The 18,544-nt window shown below is 38.6% G+C and overlaps 2 protein-coding genes across 7 annotated transcripts in view; both read right to left on the reverse strand.

Annotated features, from left to right (window-relative positions):
* Positions 1–446: 446 nt before the first annotated feature.
* Positions 447–10,169, reverse strand: LOC111271862 (uncharacterized). 3 transcript variants are annotated; one of them, XR_002687179.2, is made up of 2 exons: positions 9,875–10,169; positions 447–869 (listed from the first exon to the last, which is right to left on the reverse strand). XR_002687179.2 is itself a non-coding variant. In XM_086973078.1 (2 exons), the coding sequence occupies exons 1-2, from the start codon at positions 1,655–1,657 to the stop codon at positions 607–609; spliced, it is 321 nt and encodes a 106-aa protein (XP_086829204.1). In that variant the 5' UTR covers positions 1,658–1,680; the 3' UTR covers positions 447–606. The 3 variants fall into 3 exon arrangements, 1 of the variants encoding a protein (XP_086829204.1); XM_086973078.1 differs by lacking the exon at positions 9,875–10,169 and adding an exon at positions 1,600–1,680; XR_015315502.1 differs by lacking the exon at positions 447–869 and adding an exon at positions 7,387–9,015.
* A 7,059-nt stretch (positions 10,170–17,228) lies between these two features.
* The window catches only part of LOC111271863 (uncharacterized), a 48,144-nt gene continuing 46,828 nt past the window's right edge, over positions 17,229–18,544 (reverse strand). For all 4 annotated transcript variants that reach the window (XR_002687180.2, XR_002687181.2, XM_022852874.2 and 1 more), the window contains one exon: positions 17,229–17,887. Coding sequence is in view for 2 of the 4 variants with exons in the window: in XM_022852874.2 (XP_022708609.1) it covers positions 17,822–17,887 (66 nt within the window). In the remaining 2 variants the exon portion in view is untranslated. The remainder of the gene's footprint in view (positions 17,888–18,544) is intronic.

Here is an 18,544-nt window from a genome sequence, read left to right on the forward strand (position 1 = left end):
GAATAAAAGTAAAATTTTTCTCGTTCATATTGAAGTTCCAATACGTTAATCGGGCCACCAGCGGGAAGGTGGACGGCATTGAAAATACGACCAGCTATCGATTCCTGTTTTACGAAAGGGACGTACGGACTAGTACACGATCATTTGGTGAAAGGCCATTTCGGTTCAGCATAGCAACGCTTTAATGTCCCATCGGATGAGTGAAATAAGTTGTACCTATTTGGCGGCGCCTAGAAATGATACCGTCGCCCATGGAAAGTATAGCATCCTTCATAAATGCATGTATTTGCTCTGTACTATATAGTCGCATAAGACATAAGAGAAGCTTGTAAGTATGCATAATACATTAGATGATATCAGAAGCCGTATTCGTACGGTTCAAAGTTTTAGGACTACGGATTCAGTTCATTTCTTACAAATTATACAGGCAATGACAAGAAATATAATATCGGACAGCAAAAAGCTTTATTTATTGCTTTTCACCCGCCGCACTGAATACCTTCGACCAGCCAGAATATTTTGTCCAGAGTTCACAGAAGTATTCTTTGCTCTAAGATCTAATCTCCTCTAAACGGGAGCTTTTCGTCCGTAAACAGTTGCAATGAGCTAAGAACCTTCTGCCAACTCGGCATTCATCATCTCCCTTGCCACCATTATCGACGATGATTTTTTCGTTTGTGCAGATCCCTTCCGGAACCGATAATCAGTACGTTTCGCCAACGGACGATGTAGGTTGCTGTGGATGGCGTCGGCTTTGGCACTAACACGGACGCTTAACCAAACTTCTTTCCTTTTATAGTTCTCCTGTGTTCCTGCCGTACCGGCCATTGCCTGAATAACAGTTACTTCGGGACCCACGGGATCACATTCTGCGGAAGCAAAGTGACATACTTTGTCCTTTCACATGGATCGATTCCTTTATGTCAAGCTATTCAAAAATATCCACACGTACCACACCCTAGGCCATAAATGTTTTATTATTGTAATAGATTGTGAAATGTTTTGCCTAAGAATATGTGCTGAACTGATTTCTTCTGTTGACTAAGTGTGTACTTTTGGGCAGAGCTGAGTTTTGAGACCTTTGCAAAATCAGAACGACCAAAAGGCGTTTCAGCTCCGGAAAACGTTTCATCAGTGGTACCGATCCGAGTGTAAAATCAATTGGTTATTCCATTTTTGTTTGTTTGAATGCTAGCTGCTAAATCTAGGGCAGACAAATGTTATTCACGCCAGACCAAGCCGAAATGTATTTAGATAAATGAGAGGATAATTTAACATATGGCTTAATGATAAAATTCAATAGATTCAACTGTAATTTATGTACACAGCACTTGTTTCTTTGTCGATATGGGACACAGCCTAATTATTGCATTATAAACCTAAACTTCATTTTTCATCTTGTACGAGAAAAAAAAAACAGAAATTAAGGATTAATGAACATTGATTACTTTGAAAATGCTCTTGGATTATGGCGAGTATTACCGGTAATGTCTTAGATATCCTAATCATATTTGTTACTAACTTATTTATCATTGACTTCGACCAGCTTGTTTAAAGCTGTACTTAACTATTCCCCATTTTTTGCTTCTTACGACTCACCGGACTGAAAGCCAGTACGCGACACAGGTATAACAGAAACCATGTAATGTACATCCATATAATCATATAACAGAAAGCGTTGTGGCCTAAGATCTGTAATGGGAAAGTAATCGCGACTTGTAACATTTACATAAACAGCCAATGTCGAAATCTTTGTCGAAACCCTTGACCCGCACCGTTGTCTAGCTCCACCACCGCCACAGCAGCATCAGCAACAACAATAACAGTACTAATCATAATGATGGTGGTAGTAATAATAACAGGCGACTTAATTTGGTATGATCAAAGCTTTACTCGTATCTCTCGCTGTGGCAAGGACACAAAACGTTTACTACTAAGGTGCATATATTTTCTTGTTACCGTAGCAGGCCGACAATGTTTTTCGATAGCCGTAGTTCGCCACAGGAACAGGAGGCTAAGGCAACGCAACGACGATATCCCGACCAGCATGGATGAGTCTATGAGATGCCCATAAAGTGCTGTGAACTTGCACAAATCAACTTTTGCCAGCTTTTCGTTAATAGCTGCCACTGCTAAAATGAATAGTATCGCTACCTGAATAGCAAGCCTTGCAATGATCACGCCGCTTTTGTTGTCGGCTGCGTAGGTTTCAACTGATGGTGACACGGCGTTACCATAACAGCACGTGTTGCAAACACGATGACCTAATCCAACAAGACTATTTCGTATTCCATCCTTCTCTAATAATTAGCCTATTGCATTGCGGTAGGAATGCTGGGCCGCAATCCGTGCCTGCTTGTCTTGCCTGCCTGCCTGCCTGCCTACCTGACGAAAGGCCATTCTGGTTTACGAACGGTTAGCCAATCGTCGTATTAACCAACCACTCGGCCTCTTACTCTATATGTCGTGTATTAGGCTCACGTATATGGCAAGAACAAGAAAAGCATGTACTATTTGCTTTCTGCACGTACATTCAGCCAGAGTAATATTGTTGTCTCAGACGCCGTCGTATCACATGTCGGTGCAGTGGACATCCAGTAGCTGTGGCCAACTGCGACAACATCTTCGTCCGTGCGGGCAGCTAAAAAGTTGGAGCCAGCTTGCGCCTAAAAAGAGGCCAGCACGCTACGTCTCTATATGGGGCCGTTGTTTTTACCTTGCCGTTTCATAGAGTAAACATCTTCGGCCCTATTAGACGCAAATGAATACATTATCATTCATCGCAATTATATTCGTTCATGTCCTCTTTTCATAACTACTAAACGATAGCGGTTATCCTTTCCACTATTTTACCAGTTGCTCTAACTGTCACCGTTAACAATCGGACGATCTGGCGTTCAGCTGTTATAATTTAGGATGTTTTTGAGATCCCGTTCATTCCCTTGACCAAATCCCGACTTCAGGATAAATCTAGTGGAATCAAAGATGTTTAAATAATCAAACCTTTCCTGTAGTATAAGGTTTGGGGAAGGATAGTTCATTAATACGTTAAGGTCCAAGTCCAGCCATGTACGCGCACACAACCATTGCGATATAAAGAACGTTGTAGACTCTCCGTTCGTTCAATTGGTATAATACTTGTTAGGATATTCCATGTTACGCTACGCAGGACAATGGCCGCACTGAAGTGTAGTAATGAGCAGCATTCTTGCAGATACTTCATTACATCAATAATTATACCTTCCAGATATAAAAAACTGAATACAAATAATGTTATTATTGATCTCCATGTTATTTGTTTTTCAAAAAGAAAGCATAGTCCATTTGCCGCGTAACAATGTCATTTCTAAACTATTACATGTACACGCGTGAAAACACCAACCTTTAAAAATGAACTCCAAATGACCTCAACAAGCAAGGACAAAGAAGGTAATACGTTATTCAGTTAAATGCAGATTAACAATCGGCCGGTAGTAAACTTTCTCATCAGGGTCGTGGAACATAATATACGTTCTGTTTGGACTTAGATTATTATCTAGTATAGCTAAAGTAAGACTGATTAAACTTATGCTGTTGTCTGATAAGTGATTTAATACATAGTTGTACGAAAAAAATGTTGTCATTCTGTTGAAATGATATGTTACCTTCCTATGGCAGCTTGTTTAGGTTCAGTTTTATTGTTGATGCTAGGAGTGATCCACAAAATATACGGTGTCTGTTCCTGTTCTGCGTGCGGCTAGTTTAATATCTACAGACGATGTGTCCATAAAATTATTGTCACTTTTTTATTTGCCCAGCTCCTTCCTTCACTCATAAACTGTTTGTTGATGAGCATGCCGTACCTAAAACTGCAGCCGGTGTTCATTCACTCGTGTGAAGAAATCGCTAAGCAATAAAAACCTGAATTTTTTTACTTATCTAGAACTTGCGAATTTCGCGACGTTACATCTGTGAAATGAAGATGGTTACCCGCGATGTCTGCTTATCTTCAGCTCTGGGTTTGTCAGGCACTTCCGGCCACACTGTCACGCAACAGGCGACTTACAATAGCTCGCTGTAGTACAATTCAAGGCATATGTTCAAACCTCCATGAAATTATATCCTAGTGAGTGCTTATTCAGCTTGTTGCACATTAAAACTTTTTTCTTCTATAAGTAGTATTCTTCTGCGTTCCGCTTCCCCATTTGCAAAACGTTGAATGTGCTCACGTATTTAATAACTTATGCATGCATTTTTTGAATGGAATTTTACAAAAGTGAGGGTAACCTGACCTACGCATCTGTGGATTACCGTTATGCTGAGACAGAGCCCCTTACGCAAGCTAATCTACGTGTGAAAATTCATCACGTAAACGGCTTGCCTTCTTATAGCTTGCCTGCCGAAATTAAGGATGATCACTGAGTGTTCCCATAGACACAAGGAATATACAGTCTCCCCTAGACAACTCCGCCCACTTCGTCCGCAGACTGGAGTTACATCGTCGTCATAAGCATGCCCACAAAATTAAAGTATGCACTCTAATTTTCTCCAGTGATGCTCGCCATTACAATTCTTCACTGTCCGTCTTATTTTTTTTAATTATGAGAACCTTCGTATGGAACAAATATGTTGCGGTTGAAAACAGGCACTCGACGAGTTATACCGATTCTCCTCGCTCTTTTTTTTTTTTTTTTTCTATTTTTCGAAACGTCTGTTCGCTGAGTCATTACATAAACCCAGATGCATTAGTGGTTCACCCAGATCTTGCAACCCATGTTGAGATTGCTCTATGAAATTTTGTAAGCAAAATGTTCCCTCTAAATCTTGGTTTCTGATAGCATACGCTCTTTCAATAAGACACGTCGAGAGAGCTGAGAAATACACTTCAAAAAGCTAAGTCAGTTACTGTTGTAACATTTCTGCTGAACTTGTTGAAACAAGATCTTTTGAAATAGTTCGATAAATCCGATGACGACAGCTAATGAAGGGTGACAGATGAACCGCAGCAAAACTATATTAATATAATTAAATTGCTATTAGTTTCAGGCCCAGATAAAATTACTCGAGAAATAGAATGAGTAAAAGCTACGTGGTAAGTCACAACAACGAGGAAGAATACGTTGTTAGATAAAGGCAAACGCGTAGCATCTTCATCGCATTAAAACAGTTATTTTTGTCACGTACGTTTAGTTCAGCAATCTCGTCACTAGAAATCGGTTGTGGACAATTACCATTAGGACTATATTATGATACGTAGTTCATAAATCAAGTGAAGCATTCCCCACCAGTTCACTTTTTACAGTCATTAACATCACGATCACGAAATATAAACCTTTGTTTTTTCTTATTAAACATATTATTATCAGCATAGGAAAATAACTAAGAAAATTGTATGAGTGATTCAGTAGCACTCGCAATCAAGAGCAGTTGTATAGCCTTTTCCCATTGAATGGATGATAAAACGTGCATAACGGGTCAATGGATGTTCGGTATAACCTGTACAGTACAAGCCATATACATGAGAAAGCGACACCAATAAGCCAAAGTATTATTCAGAAGATAATATGTTAAGTAAGATATGAATGAATTTTTGGAGACATGTAACTTTCTCGGGGATAACGAGGTAAGAGGTCCTTAACTCTGTATGAAGCCAGAAGCCTATGCTTCGACCATACGTTTCGTTTAGGGATTCTCAGGGACGACTGGAATCTTAAACCTACCCATTTTGGTGCTTACAAGTTCTGTTCGGTCCGCAGACAAGCGCGTTATCTTCATCCATATGCAGTGCATGGAGCAGACTCAGTATTTCATATACAACATGCTGTATCTTCTTAATTCCGACCTGACACACATATATTCGTAACAAGTGGCATTGAGGACTTGGAGCAACTTAAAGAGACGACAATAACGAGGGAAGGCCGTCAGCCCATAAGATAGCTTGCCATAGGAAGACAGATAGCGCCAGAATGCAAAAGTGGTCTTACGTAACACGTCAAAGTCGACAGAATAGCTAATGGCTTGAGAGTGACTTGGGTTTACCTTCGTGTGAAACTTCGTGCAAGAAAATTATTGATAGGAACGTCACCAAGCAGTTGCACAGGTCAATCTTTTTGCAAATCATTTTGAGCGGTTCCAAGAAAAAACGGCAAATGTGCAGCGTAGACCGCACTATACGTAAAACAATATTGCATTCATATCAAACAGAGAAGAGACTTATCGTCAGCTCGTCCCATCAAATGGTCGAAGGGCTCGCTGCTATCGTTCGTCGTCTTTTTTCGTACTCAAACAAGTGCTTTGCACTAGAAGTTCCCTATCATTCACCCCGGCGGCGGTTTTCTCGTGAACTCTTACGCGCAAGAGGTAGGATTGTAATTTGGTCTACTTGCTAAATTAATTTCAACGTAAGTTCGGTAAGGGGCAGCAAATGCTATATATACACACCATAAAATGGGAAAAAAATCGAAATGATTACGTTTGTTTTAACAAAAATTCTGTTTAGATGAGGTTTTAGTCGTAACCCGAATTCGATTGTCAACTACATAAGTTGGTATGTCAAACAGTTCTCTATTGCACCTTTGCCCTAGACAAATGTCTGAAACCTAAAAATGTTTCGAACTGTGTAGCTAAAACTGTAGGATAAGATGATTGTTTAAGGCTCGTTATGCACATACTGTGTAGCCTGGTAATCTTAGGGACATGTTGTGGCCTCAGTTCGAACCCGAGCATAGCCAGGCTTTGTTTCGTTCTGCGAGCAGCCGTCTAACCGAGTGCCTAACGGCGATACTGGACGTAAAATTGGAGGATGTTATGTATCTATTTTATTTGTGTTAGCTTTTCTGCGAACAGAATTTAACAATTCGTTTTGTTATCGTTGTGAACGTACAATTACGGCGGCCAATCAACCGTAGGATGTTGATCTTTTTCTTACGCCAGCCTGACGTTTTCATTTTAGAGGTGAATATAAATCATGTATTTATAACGATGTAAAATTGTTTGCGGTACCTTTGTGTTCTAATAATCCTAAACTAAAAAAGTGTAACTATAGTCCATTGGCTTCATTGTATTATATGATCTCCTTTATTCAAGGAGCGTACAAGAAGGCTATAATAGGTCTAAAAAAAATGGGCTTCTCATGGACTAATCCTTCTATCTACCACAAAAAATATATTATTAACTGTGTCAAGAGTGGTTAAGTTTAGAGCTCTAGTCGAGACCACCCTCGTTGGCCTTCTACATAGAGTTGAATAGACACAATCACCCCATGATGCGCGGTACAATACACTAAATCAGCTTATCCACTATTGAAACTAACTAATTGCATAGTTGTATGAGCCTTATCTTAAAGCCGTGTATTAGATAAATCGAAAAGCATTTTAAGTACGACTAGTTTTGCCGCTACTTACGACATTATTTACTTTTATTTTTAACATCTCGGAAATAACGTCTCTGAGAAGCTTCGTCGTGAACTCCGATAATAAACTTGTTGAACAGGTCAAAATTCGTACAGACCGGATTCTACTTTGACGCTTCGTTTTTAAACTAAATTTTTTTTAGATTGGCCTGTTTATCACTTATTTATCTGTGTTAAGAAAATTTTATCCACCCTCAACTGCTGATTTCAATTTAAGAGATATTTTGTTTTGTGACCTTTTTACAACGACATGTCTATAATACTTCTTTTCAACCATAGGTTGTCTTTGCGTAACGTACATACGCTTCAAACTCTACTCGATAACACCGAGACGTTGCATTAAGTTGAAGTCTGGCCTGTCTAGAGATCTTCATGGTGCAAGGTCGTTCCTTCGCGTCGTGTTTTACGCACTTGCTTCAAAATGATGAAATGCTACGATAAACTAAATACATAGTTACAAGAGTACCCAATGCTCACCTGCCTGCCGGCTCCTAGTTCACGTGCGTTTTTTTTTTATGGACAAAGCACGTACGCCACGTTACCAACGGAAAGAGCATTGCAGTTTCACTTCGAATATGCGAGATTTTTCTGCAAACTGTTTTTACTGACGCAAAAAATGTACGATGAGGGATACGTTGATAACGGCAAATGCGAACGAAACAATATTCACATGACGGTTTTTTTTGTTATGAAATAATGTGTCTCGACCCTTTTTAGAGATTCTGATGGCACTGCGACAATTTTTGTACAAAAGTTCGGCTTTAAAGAAATGCTTAAATTTTAGAGTTTTTGTTTCAGCTTCTTTATTTTAGTTTTATTTACGTTTACTTGTTTGGAATATGCTCGAGAACAAGTCTCAATCCACGTATACTGACGCGTTTTTTTTTCAGGTTGTTAGGTTTTAGAGCAAAAATAAGAGATGTAAGTAACGATTTTAATTGCAATGTACATATATCGCGTTTTTTACTATATTAGAGAGTGGAGCCTGTTAAATCTTTTGAAATCAAATTGCTGCCTACCTTGTAGCCTCTATTTCTTAGATAATATAATTTACAACACTATAGTAACAGTGTAAAAATTATATGTTTAATTATATATATGAGATTAATTGCTTTTAACTTTTTTATTTTGTAATGATTTGAAGGCTGCTTACTACACAGCCCGCGTTTTATGTAGTCGAAGGGTTGATAAGGGATGATTTTCATCAAAAAAGTCAAGTGTTAGAAAAATAATTATTACATGTAACATAGTCATCAATTAGCTCAATTATAAGCCCAATATCTTTACATCATATCTGGCAGTTACCGAAAACGGGAATAACATAAATTAATTTTCTTTGTACTTCGCGGAACTTGTTGCGTGCGTACATACGAAGAAGTTGGAGCGATGCCGGAGGGGGGGTACTGCTCAGATCATAGCAAACACGTCCCACACGAGCTAAGCTTCCATGAAGCGATATGTCAAACTAGATTTCGTTGGGCCGTGTTTTATCCTCGTAAATGAGAGTTAGTTCCATCCCGCGTGACCTTTTGTGGATAGCTCAGTCAGTAAAAGTATCGCTTAAGCTAAGGGATATCGCTGATCGATTCCGTTTCGCATCGTAACGGTCCATGTTTAATGCACACCTAAAATCGATCGGGCAGTTCATGCCGTACAAAAATGATAACGGGCATACTTGTTTTTGTAGATCCAGGGCCGAAACTAGGACTTGCAATACCCGGGCTTTAAAGCCTTAATAACATACTCGAATGTAAATGAGAAGGCTGACAAACAACACTGTTGCTGCTGTACTAATATAAACGTTTGGCCGGAACCATAGTTTGACAGTTACCTATTTTCACATACGCCGGAAGTATTTTTAGTTTGGGCTGGCTTTAAAGTTGCGTTCGAATTATGCAACAGTAACAAGATAAAATAATTAACATTTTCTTATAACTTATGAAATAACAATTTTCTTAAAGGCTATTGTAGAGGTCTTGGATGGTATAGAAAGGCTTCTGTTTTAAAATATAGCTAGATATATTTATGTAGTTAAAATACATTATAAAAAATTGCTGTCTAATTTGTAAGATATTGCGTTGTAGTTCGATTTTGATGTACGCTATGCCTTATACGTCATCTACTTTGTTTTACTACTACTAAATTTCCGATAACATAAATTTATAGTAAATCTATAACACTGTTACACATTTCAACGTAAGGTAAGATACTATTGAAGTTTAGCCTCGAGCGTAGTGGCGTGCTTAACTTAAGGCAACGTGCTATGGTCTGTATTGTTGGAAGAAACATATATATTCCGCAAGCTACAAGCGTACAGAGGCGTGAGTAGCCTACGATTGACAAAGAACTTGAATGATTATTTAATTATTATTATTATAACTGTTAATGCTTACTAATTACAATTTCTTGCTGTTTACGATAGTACTCGTATATAAGCTCAACGTAAATGTCAAGCAGGCAATATACTCTTTGTTTAATACTTACATTGCATCCGTTCTAGGCGGCAAGTTTCAGGGCTATGAAGAACGTACGCTTGGTATGCCTTGACTTTGTCACATTGCTACAAAAAAGATTTTCTAGGGGTATCAGCTGCACGTGCGTTTAAAGCAATCTATGTAACTGCTGGACGTTCTGCTTGACCATGCATATGAGCCAGCTAATCGCTAGCAGTGACTCCCCTGGGTCCGCTGAGTATGTCCGACACTTGATGTGCTCCCTTCGCAGACATATTCGCTTCTTGGTGCGCTTTCATGCTCTGCAGGTTCTTGGCTCAATATGAAGTCGAAACACGGCTTTACGTGTCTACGCCAGTGGCTCGGTATATGAAATAAAAACGTCGTTTTTTTTTTTTGCCAGCAACACATGTTAACAGTTTGCGGTGTAGCCTAAACCAGTTCCGTCGACAAGTCCCTTACCAACAACGAGGGTCCTGCTGAAGCTTACAGAGCAAGCAGTTCTAAACGTTGCATATTTTATTGCATCTCATCTCATGATAGCCAGCATCACATAGTTGCAACACTGAAACGTGCCGTGAAAACTAGGCACGCATCGCCTGCTCTAGTTCTCGTACACCTTAGGTTGAGATTAGGCTAGGAGGCGACGTAATAACAGCTTTATTTAATGGAAGGTCGTTGACGTTACCTACTGTAACTCAATCCATAACGGCCCACCCATATTTTATGATATTACAGAGATTTAATATACTATAAATAGACGTCCTAGTGACCTGGACACTTTCCTAGAAAACTTTGGTACCTGTATGGCCTCATAATTTACATAGGATGTATAAAAGTATGGGTGAAATTTTCAATATTGATTTTCTGATAGACGATAAGGCTGATTCAAATAACAAACCGATCTTTAATAAAGATCATTATGCGACATGTACGTGGTCGGTCGGTTCCTTACTACTGCGGAGGTTGGTGTTGGAAAAACTATCGAAAAGCTAATGCCATCATTGCTACAAATGTTATCTCAACGGAAAAGATTTTAGGTAGACATTATAGTTCACGTTTGCCTCGAGCTATCTAAAATGACACTCTGAAGCCAAGGACATGATTTGACGAAACAAAAAAGCTGCTAGGTAAACAGTTGTAAGAGCAGATCTTATCCTCACGATTCGTGAAAATTAGGGTCTAATTTTGACGGCAAAGGCTGATATGCAATTTAATTTAAAAGGAAAGTTTGCTGAACGCTACCTTTCTGACAACGGTCAAGCGTAAACTGAACGAACTAAAAATGTAATATTGCTACATACAGTGCAGTATTTCCAATAAACAATTGCTTGTTGAATTCCTGCTAGATTTTACAATACTATAACAAGCGACCTGTCTGAAATCTAGTAAAACGATTTATTAGTAGTATTAAAATCGAGGCCCGTTTACCAAATATCGACGGGGCATATCTCTCAGGACTTATTTAGCTAAATAAGTACAAAATTTTCATTTGACCTGACACCTGTGTCCACTTATAGTTATTTGCTCACTATGTAAGTTGAATAGTTCTTATGTAGCCAGCGATATATATTGGTCATAGTGGTCACCCCCCGTTGAAGTCACCCCTAGCTTATAGTAGAAATGAACTAACTTTATTATCGATAGCAATGTGAAAGAGAACAAATAGCATCTAACGAACCCAGCACGCTGCGAAAGCACCGTTTTGTTATCACTGTAACATTGACAGGTAATTATTTTAAGAAGCAGAGCTATTTTCTTGAACCCGAGCACAGAGGAAGCTAACCCTCGATACATGTGCAACCCAAGAAAATTGCATCTTCCATGGGTAGGTAGCTACGTGAAAATGTACGAATGCGTAGAATGCTCGCACGTCTTCTACTAGACACGAGCTGAATCGGCAAGGAATAGTGACGTCTGCAGTAATATTCTTTCGTTATGTAGCTACCGGCCGCTTGCACCCCTGTCGTCGTCTCGACATTTGACTAAAATACCGTTTCAGTCGAGATACAAAGCAGCATGGCATATCGTACGTAAACTTGGGTCCGTGATCTGAAAGAAACAACTGTTACAAATATTTGGCGTTAAGTATTGCTTCAGACGGCTGGCTTCCAGTGCGAAATGGGATATATTAGCGCTCAGTTTTGAGCTACTATTTTATGTCCCCCCTAAATTTATGATTATCAGAACCGTATTTGAGCGTCAGTCACTTTTTAGTGATGTGACGAATTGCAAACGTACAAAATACACAAGCACATTCAAAGAATGATTAATACTACGCAATCGTTAATTTACAAAAGGCATGCGCCGTAGAAGCGAGCTATGCTGTTCGTGCAGTAAAAGATAGCGGTTTACGTAGCGTATACAATTGATCTACTGATTGTCCGTCAGGAAGGCGATTACAGTGCGAAGGGTATAGCGTTCTATATTTTATGCGGCCGTTCAATTACAAAAGTTGTTACGAATGTACTTGAATGAAATTTTATAACAAGCCGCTACCGGCCGTTTTGCGATAGTAACGTTATTTTTTTTATTTAATATAAAAACCGGCACCTTATAACAGGTATAATATGCAAAAATCAAATCTATCCATAGATATTTCGTGTATATGAACGGAATACTAATCATCAGGACAATGACAAGAACTAACCCAATATTTAGGCGCAAATCGTTTTTCCCCATTTATACTATTCAAGATGCACGTTGGACACATCATGACCACCGTCAAAAGTGTTACTTACAAAAGTTTTTAACCTTAATACATGCTTTTAACCGCGATATAACTTACGATTTTTTCTAGCAATATTTTGCTTTCTTTTTTTTTTATTTGTTAACTTGCATTGCTTCATTCGTATCTTCTAGAAGAGTTGAAATGTTCTAGATCTAATGCTTTCAATTAAAACCAATTTCAAAGTAAAAGGCACGAGCGGCTGACTTAAGTCGAAACGAACCGTAGAAATAAATCAGCGCTAAACAAGGCAAATAAGACACATACACTTCTTATTCTTGTATCTCTTTATTTGTTTCTGATTTCTAAATTATTTTTAGGACATGTTATAGGTCCTCGAATGAACAGGACTTCCTGTAGATTGACCCCGTTTCGTTGTATGGCTGTCGAACACAATAGTTGTTAATTGTAAATAAATTACAGTTTCAAGAAAAATCATAATGGCAGAAAAAGCCACAACATTTGAGCCAGCTGAAAAAAGATTTAGATAGCTTGTCGCAAGTAGGTTTCCCTTCGAAAAATACTCTCTAGAATTCGAGGGATACACGTAGTCGTATTCAAATTTATATGATATAAAAAACTTCGTAATCAGACGGACTTATAAACAGGTTGAGGTTAATGTTGGCTACCTCTTTGCTGTATTTCGAAAGAAACTGAGGCATGGCATTGAGGTTTAAGGTTGTCATCAATACCCCGACAGGGTGTCTTCAGTTGCCGTTATAACAATCAATCAATCTACTGCAGAACACGAGATAGTTGGCCACATTTATTGCTCTATTCTCGGTGAGTATCCATAGTAGCAGATGCTTTTGATGTCTATTGCAAGTACTACCATCATCTTGCTACAGAACCTACTTGGCACTGATCCGACCGCAATCCTTCTATAAGAGATCACCATTTTTTGGTCTTTCCCCGGGTAGCGGTATGGATTGACCCACCCTCATCTCCAACGAACGTATGCCCCAAGCAAATATTTTGTTAATTAAAGTTCTGAAAATCGCAGGTGGAATACACCACACGTATTTCCAATTGACTTAAAGTAAATTCAGCGTTTTTTTTAATCAGTTTCGACATTTTCAACGTTTGACTTACGATTCAGTAACATGTTATATGTAAAATGCCAATGTTTGTCAAAGACCTTCCTGATTGCGGCAATGCGTCCTTGTTCTTCAGGTCCTGATACTTAGTCTCTTTCTCCCTGATTTTTAGCAATTTAGTTTCCTTTCTTGAGACCTTTGCACCATTTACGTACTATGATTTCTTTGGCTCTCCTTGCCTATTGTCTTCACCAATCTTCAATGATTTCCCGCGACGTTGTGATCTTCGAATGACCAAAAACTTTATGATTTTCAAAACTAAAAGATGCTCTCCCTCTAAACTCATTTCTCCTAGAATAAACTCAATCGGTTTTTCCTGCTAGCGGCCTCTAATTCTAAATTTATTCGATTTTCAGGTACACCGGATTCGCCTGTAACAACGTAATAGCATAAATGTTCACGGCTTAATCTAGAAATAATTATAATGATTGAAGTCGCGAAGTGACTCTCCGCTAGCTATCCACTTGTTTAATCTTTACCATTAGATTAGCAATCAAGAATGAATACTTTGTGTGGTATACGTTAACTTTAACCTCCTGAACTGGCCTTCTTCGCAGATTGTGTAGGCCAAACTTGACGCAGAAGCAGCTCGACTTGCCACAATGGCGTATACGCCTATCCAAGCAGTAGGCATGGAGGTGGTCGTTATTGACCAATGAAATTAAATTGATCAGGAAACTAGGCAGGACAACTCAGTTCGCTAAATCCTATTCCACGAATGGTCAAAATTATCTGTTTTAGAGGCCAGTAATGCATTAACACCTGTGAAAGTAGTGAAAATCGCGCTTTTCTTCTAACAATAACATTCACTATGTATTCTAGAAACCTTATCAGTCCAATGTTTATCTAGTCCTTAGAATAGGAAAACCGTAACGTCCCACAATGCCGTGAGCCGTTATGAGTTCTACTATATTGGTCTTAGATATCTGTAAATAGAAGTGCTTGGGTTATTTGACCAGTATCCGTGATAGGGTAAAAGTAAGGCTCTGAAAGGTATATGTCGTCGCCGTCCAATAATATTTGGATCATAAAAGATAGAAAATGAGTGAAACATGGCCATCGATACCTTCTTCCTGCTGATGCATTTCCGGCGCTAGCTTCTCACGAATTAGCCAAAGGTTACATCTCTCTATCGTATACATATATATGCTAAAACAAATACCGCGGTATCTATCACAGAACAATTGGAAAAAAAAACCGGCGGAAATCAGCGTGATCTTCAAAATCAGGTTCTGTCTTCTCCTCAAGGTCTACTGTCCACAAATCTTCTCTTGATATCGATAACGTGCATAACAGCCTAATCTGCAAAAGGCACCAACATTAAATGCTAAACTTGGCTTAATTTACGCCGAGCGTTATGTCTATATTTTCGTAACGATGCCTACGTCTCCAAAGGTCCCGTACGACTGATCTTTCGATAGGACTTCTGAAGCGGAGCGACCTATATAAAATGTTCGAGTATTTTTCTATATATATCTAATCAGTAACACATTTTGATGAATATCCTGACTTCTAGATTTAAGTGCGAGTACGAGTCTTGTTCGTGTCCGAAAAAAAAATACATATTGGTACTATTAGTTTGTATAAAAACACTAAACACACTAACACCTTGAAACACAATTTTAAGTTAAAATATATAACTAATTACTGAAAATGCCTTTAGGGAAATATTTGTGTCAGTTAACTAAGCATAAAATCCCCGAAGGCAACGATAGGACCTAAAAAGGTGTTTACCTAATTTAATTGAAAATGAATCGTTTAAAAAATTCCATAACTTTTTCGGGTGATGAATATGAGATAGTGCACTTATCCTTTCGGTCAAGCTTAGATTGCAGACTAACTGAATATTATCAAAAATTCCATATTGTTGGTGCAAGTTTTTCAAGCGTTTAACGTACTTATAGCACCCAGTTTGTATGCCTCCATAAAATACTACTATATGGCATCTTTTATTGCAAAATTCTCCTAAACAAATCGTGATTATTATGCGCTAACAATAGATAATATGTTGATGAAGGACAAGTAACAGAGGTCACCTAAAGTTGATTGGACTTCTTAGAAATATTTTGGGGCTGCTGAAACAAGTTCATGTTAAAGAACTTCGGGTGGAAGTAGACTATTATCATAGACCACAACAAAAATCCATTGCAGTTACGACTCCTGTACTCTATATTCTTGTGCCTATCGTTATCGGGAGGCCTTCGCGTTTTGTGAATTGGCCCTTTACTCAAGTAAAAAGTAAATCTGAAACCAAACTCAATGTCTTTCGATAGGTAAAGAAACACATTTTCCTTCGTTCTATACGTTGTTATCCCTAACCATTCACTGTCGGAAAATTTTTAAAATGCGTTTGTTATGACTATTTGATTCCAGGGAAGATACTGCCGGAGACACGCTATCTGCCATCATTCAAGCTGTTACGGAGCTTTCGATTACACCTATTTTAGCCTTCGCAGCTAATAGCATAGCATCAAATCCACAACAAATCTTGAAATGTTTTTTTTTTTTTTACAAAATCAACGATTCCGTGACGCTCCTTCACATCCAGAACGTGTTATGCTGTGATACATACGAACTATAGCCTTAACACCAACTCAATACACGCTTAACTTATTGCCTAGGGTACAGTTAAAGATAGCATTTAAGCTTTAGCTTACATACAACAATGGCAATTTTAGCTGACAAAAGGGACAATCGAACGTCACATTATCGTTATAATCTTAGATAATTTCTCGCTTAACGTAAGTTGGGTTTGTGAGTGAGTAAATAGAAAAATAATGAAATTCTTCGTTTGTGGTAAGCGTATTGAACTGTTCCATGGAAGTAACCTACGCAACATTTTGAACGTTAAAAGATTATATTCGCTTATAGGAACCTTGTGTTAGTGCGACGTTTTGGAGAAGGCTTGTTACATTGCTGGTCCGTGTTACAGATCCATCGTGTAGGCACGGTAACGGTTTGGCACAAATAGAAACGACATGGGAACCCGCTACGTAGCCACAAGGGAAATGACTGAATCCTATTACGCTATGATCTCAAACCAGACTAAGATTAAACTAAATTCTAATCTCTGATATGACCAAATATCAAATATTGTATCTGGAAATAAACATTTCGAAGATATCTGAACGGGAATGGTGGTGCTCGCAAATTATTTATTTAAGCGAACCTGCAGATTGATACCTCTTCATAGGCGCAGCTGCTCATATACGGCAAGCTTATTACAAGAATATAAGCTCGTCAGTAATGTTTATGTTGATCTACCTTACGTACTTCAGCAACGGCTCTCACTACTCGAAAAGTCTAAAATGACCAGAGTAATGCTAGCCCCTTGCCTATAAAAGTACTATTAATTGCAATATTATTAATAACTAATCTTATATATGTCTGTGTGGGCGATCAGTATATATGTGTAGCTATAAGAGTATGCTATGGCGATATACGCTGTAAATATTATGTAGACATAACTTGCCTGTTTTTCAAGGTAGAACTATGAACAGAACAGATCATGCTCACTCTGGCAATAGTTCCTGTAGATAGAAAAAAAAATAGCTGTGAGATAAATCTATGAATACGCTTTTATTTTCGCTCCGATGTGAGGTACAATAGAGTTGTCTGTGCTGTGATCGGTCGCAGCAGTGCTACGGTGGTCGAAACGTATGCGTGCATGCCATATATGTAGTGATAGACGTACGTAAAAATAATAAAACCAATTTAAATTATAGAGTTATTGTAAATGGCCACAATTTCGTTCGAGCTGCTTAAGAGTGACGCATAGTGTTATCAAGCTAAGTGGTAGTGTGAATGAGTCGTTCCGTAATCGCAACAAGGCATCTGTCGGTGATGAACTTCGTAGGCGCTGCGAAGGCAATGATACCGGCGGCGGCCTCGGCGGTACCCTATGGATGTTCGCTGCCACCGGCCCTGGACTTGCAGCGCTTTTGGTTCACTTCCCACTCGCATTCGGCCCCCCTAAAGCCTTTTTTGTCAGCTTATTCCCTTCTCTTTCGTCTTCCACTGCGTCACTTGCGATTTTCGGATTTTCCCAGTCCACGCCTACGTTTCCGCTTTCGGCTTTTCTCCCTCCCGCCGGCATTCTGATGTTCTGCGATTCGGAACAGGGGGTACAGGAGACAAATACAGCGCGCTCTAATTATTTATTACCATCGAACCTACGATATCCGCCAGTGCTTCGATCAGGCTTGACGCCAGTGGACCCCTGCGAAAGAAAGTATAAAACGTTTATCCAACACATTTAAATTAATGCTTATATCTATATTGTTTCAGAGCTTGATTATTTTTTATATGTTTTTATTAAAAATTTACGAATAGATTAAATGGTGAATAACTTAGATAAAAAAAAAAGCGATTACCTGGTAGTTCTACTACATTGCCAGCTAGATCACATTGCTGAATTTGTCAGAAAGTAGGTATACTCAATATATATAGTATAACTTACATTTACATTTGTTGTAAGCAAAGACTTGAACCACTAGTCTTTTTCTTGCTTCTCAGTTAGAATTGTAATACAAGGTCGGATATTACGACTGATAGCCAGCTACTGAAGAAGAGGAAACTTTTAGATTTTTTTTTTTTTTATAATATTTAGTTCAATAGAATAACATTCATCTGATTATTGTTCGCGTGTGGTGAGGCTTATTATGAGGAACACAGAAGTACATGGTAAATCAACCCTGGATTTTTCATTTTGTGAGGTTCGATTTTTCCTGGGAGTTTTAAATCGCAGCATAAAATCTATATTAAAGAAGGTTTTGAAAGTACAGTTATAGACATCTGTAATTGGCGTCTGTGCAGTCTGCTAGAACCACGCACCAAAAAAGGCTTTTTAACTTTTCAAGAGCATTATCTCCCTCTC

The sequence above is a fragment of the Varroa jacobsoni genome, unplaced genomic scaffold, assembly GCF_002532875.2.
Source record: "Varroa jacobsoni isolate VJ856 unplaced genomic scaffold, vjacob_1.0 contig01148, whole genome shotgun sequence".
Lineage (NCBI taxonomy): Eukaryota > Metazoa > Arthropoda > Arachnida > Mesostigmata > Varroidae > Varroa > Varroa jacobsoni.

Coding starts and splice junctions, on each gene's coding strand:
- LOC111271862 (XM_086973078.1), bottom strand. CDS start 1,657: ATGGATGTACATTACATGGTTTCTGTTATACCTGTGTCGCGTACTGGC. Junction 870..1,599: donor GCGTACTGGCTTTCAGTCCG/GTGAGTCGTAAG, acceptor TTGCTTCCGCAG/AATGTGATCCCGTGGGTCCC.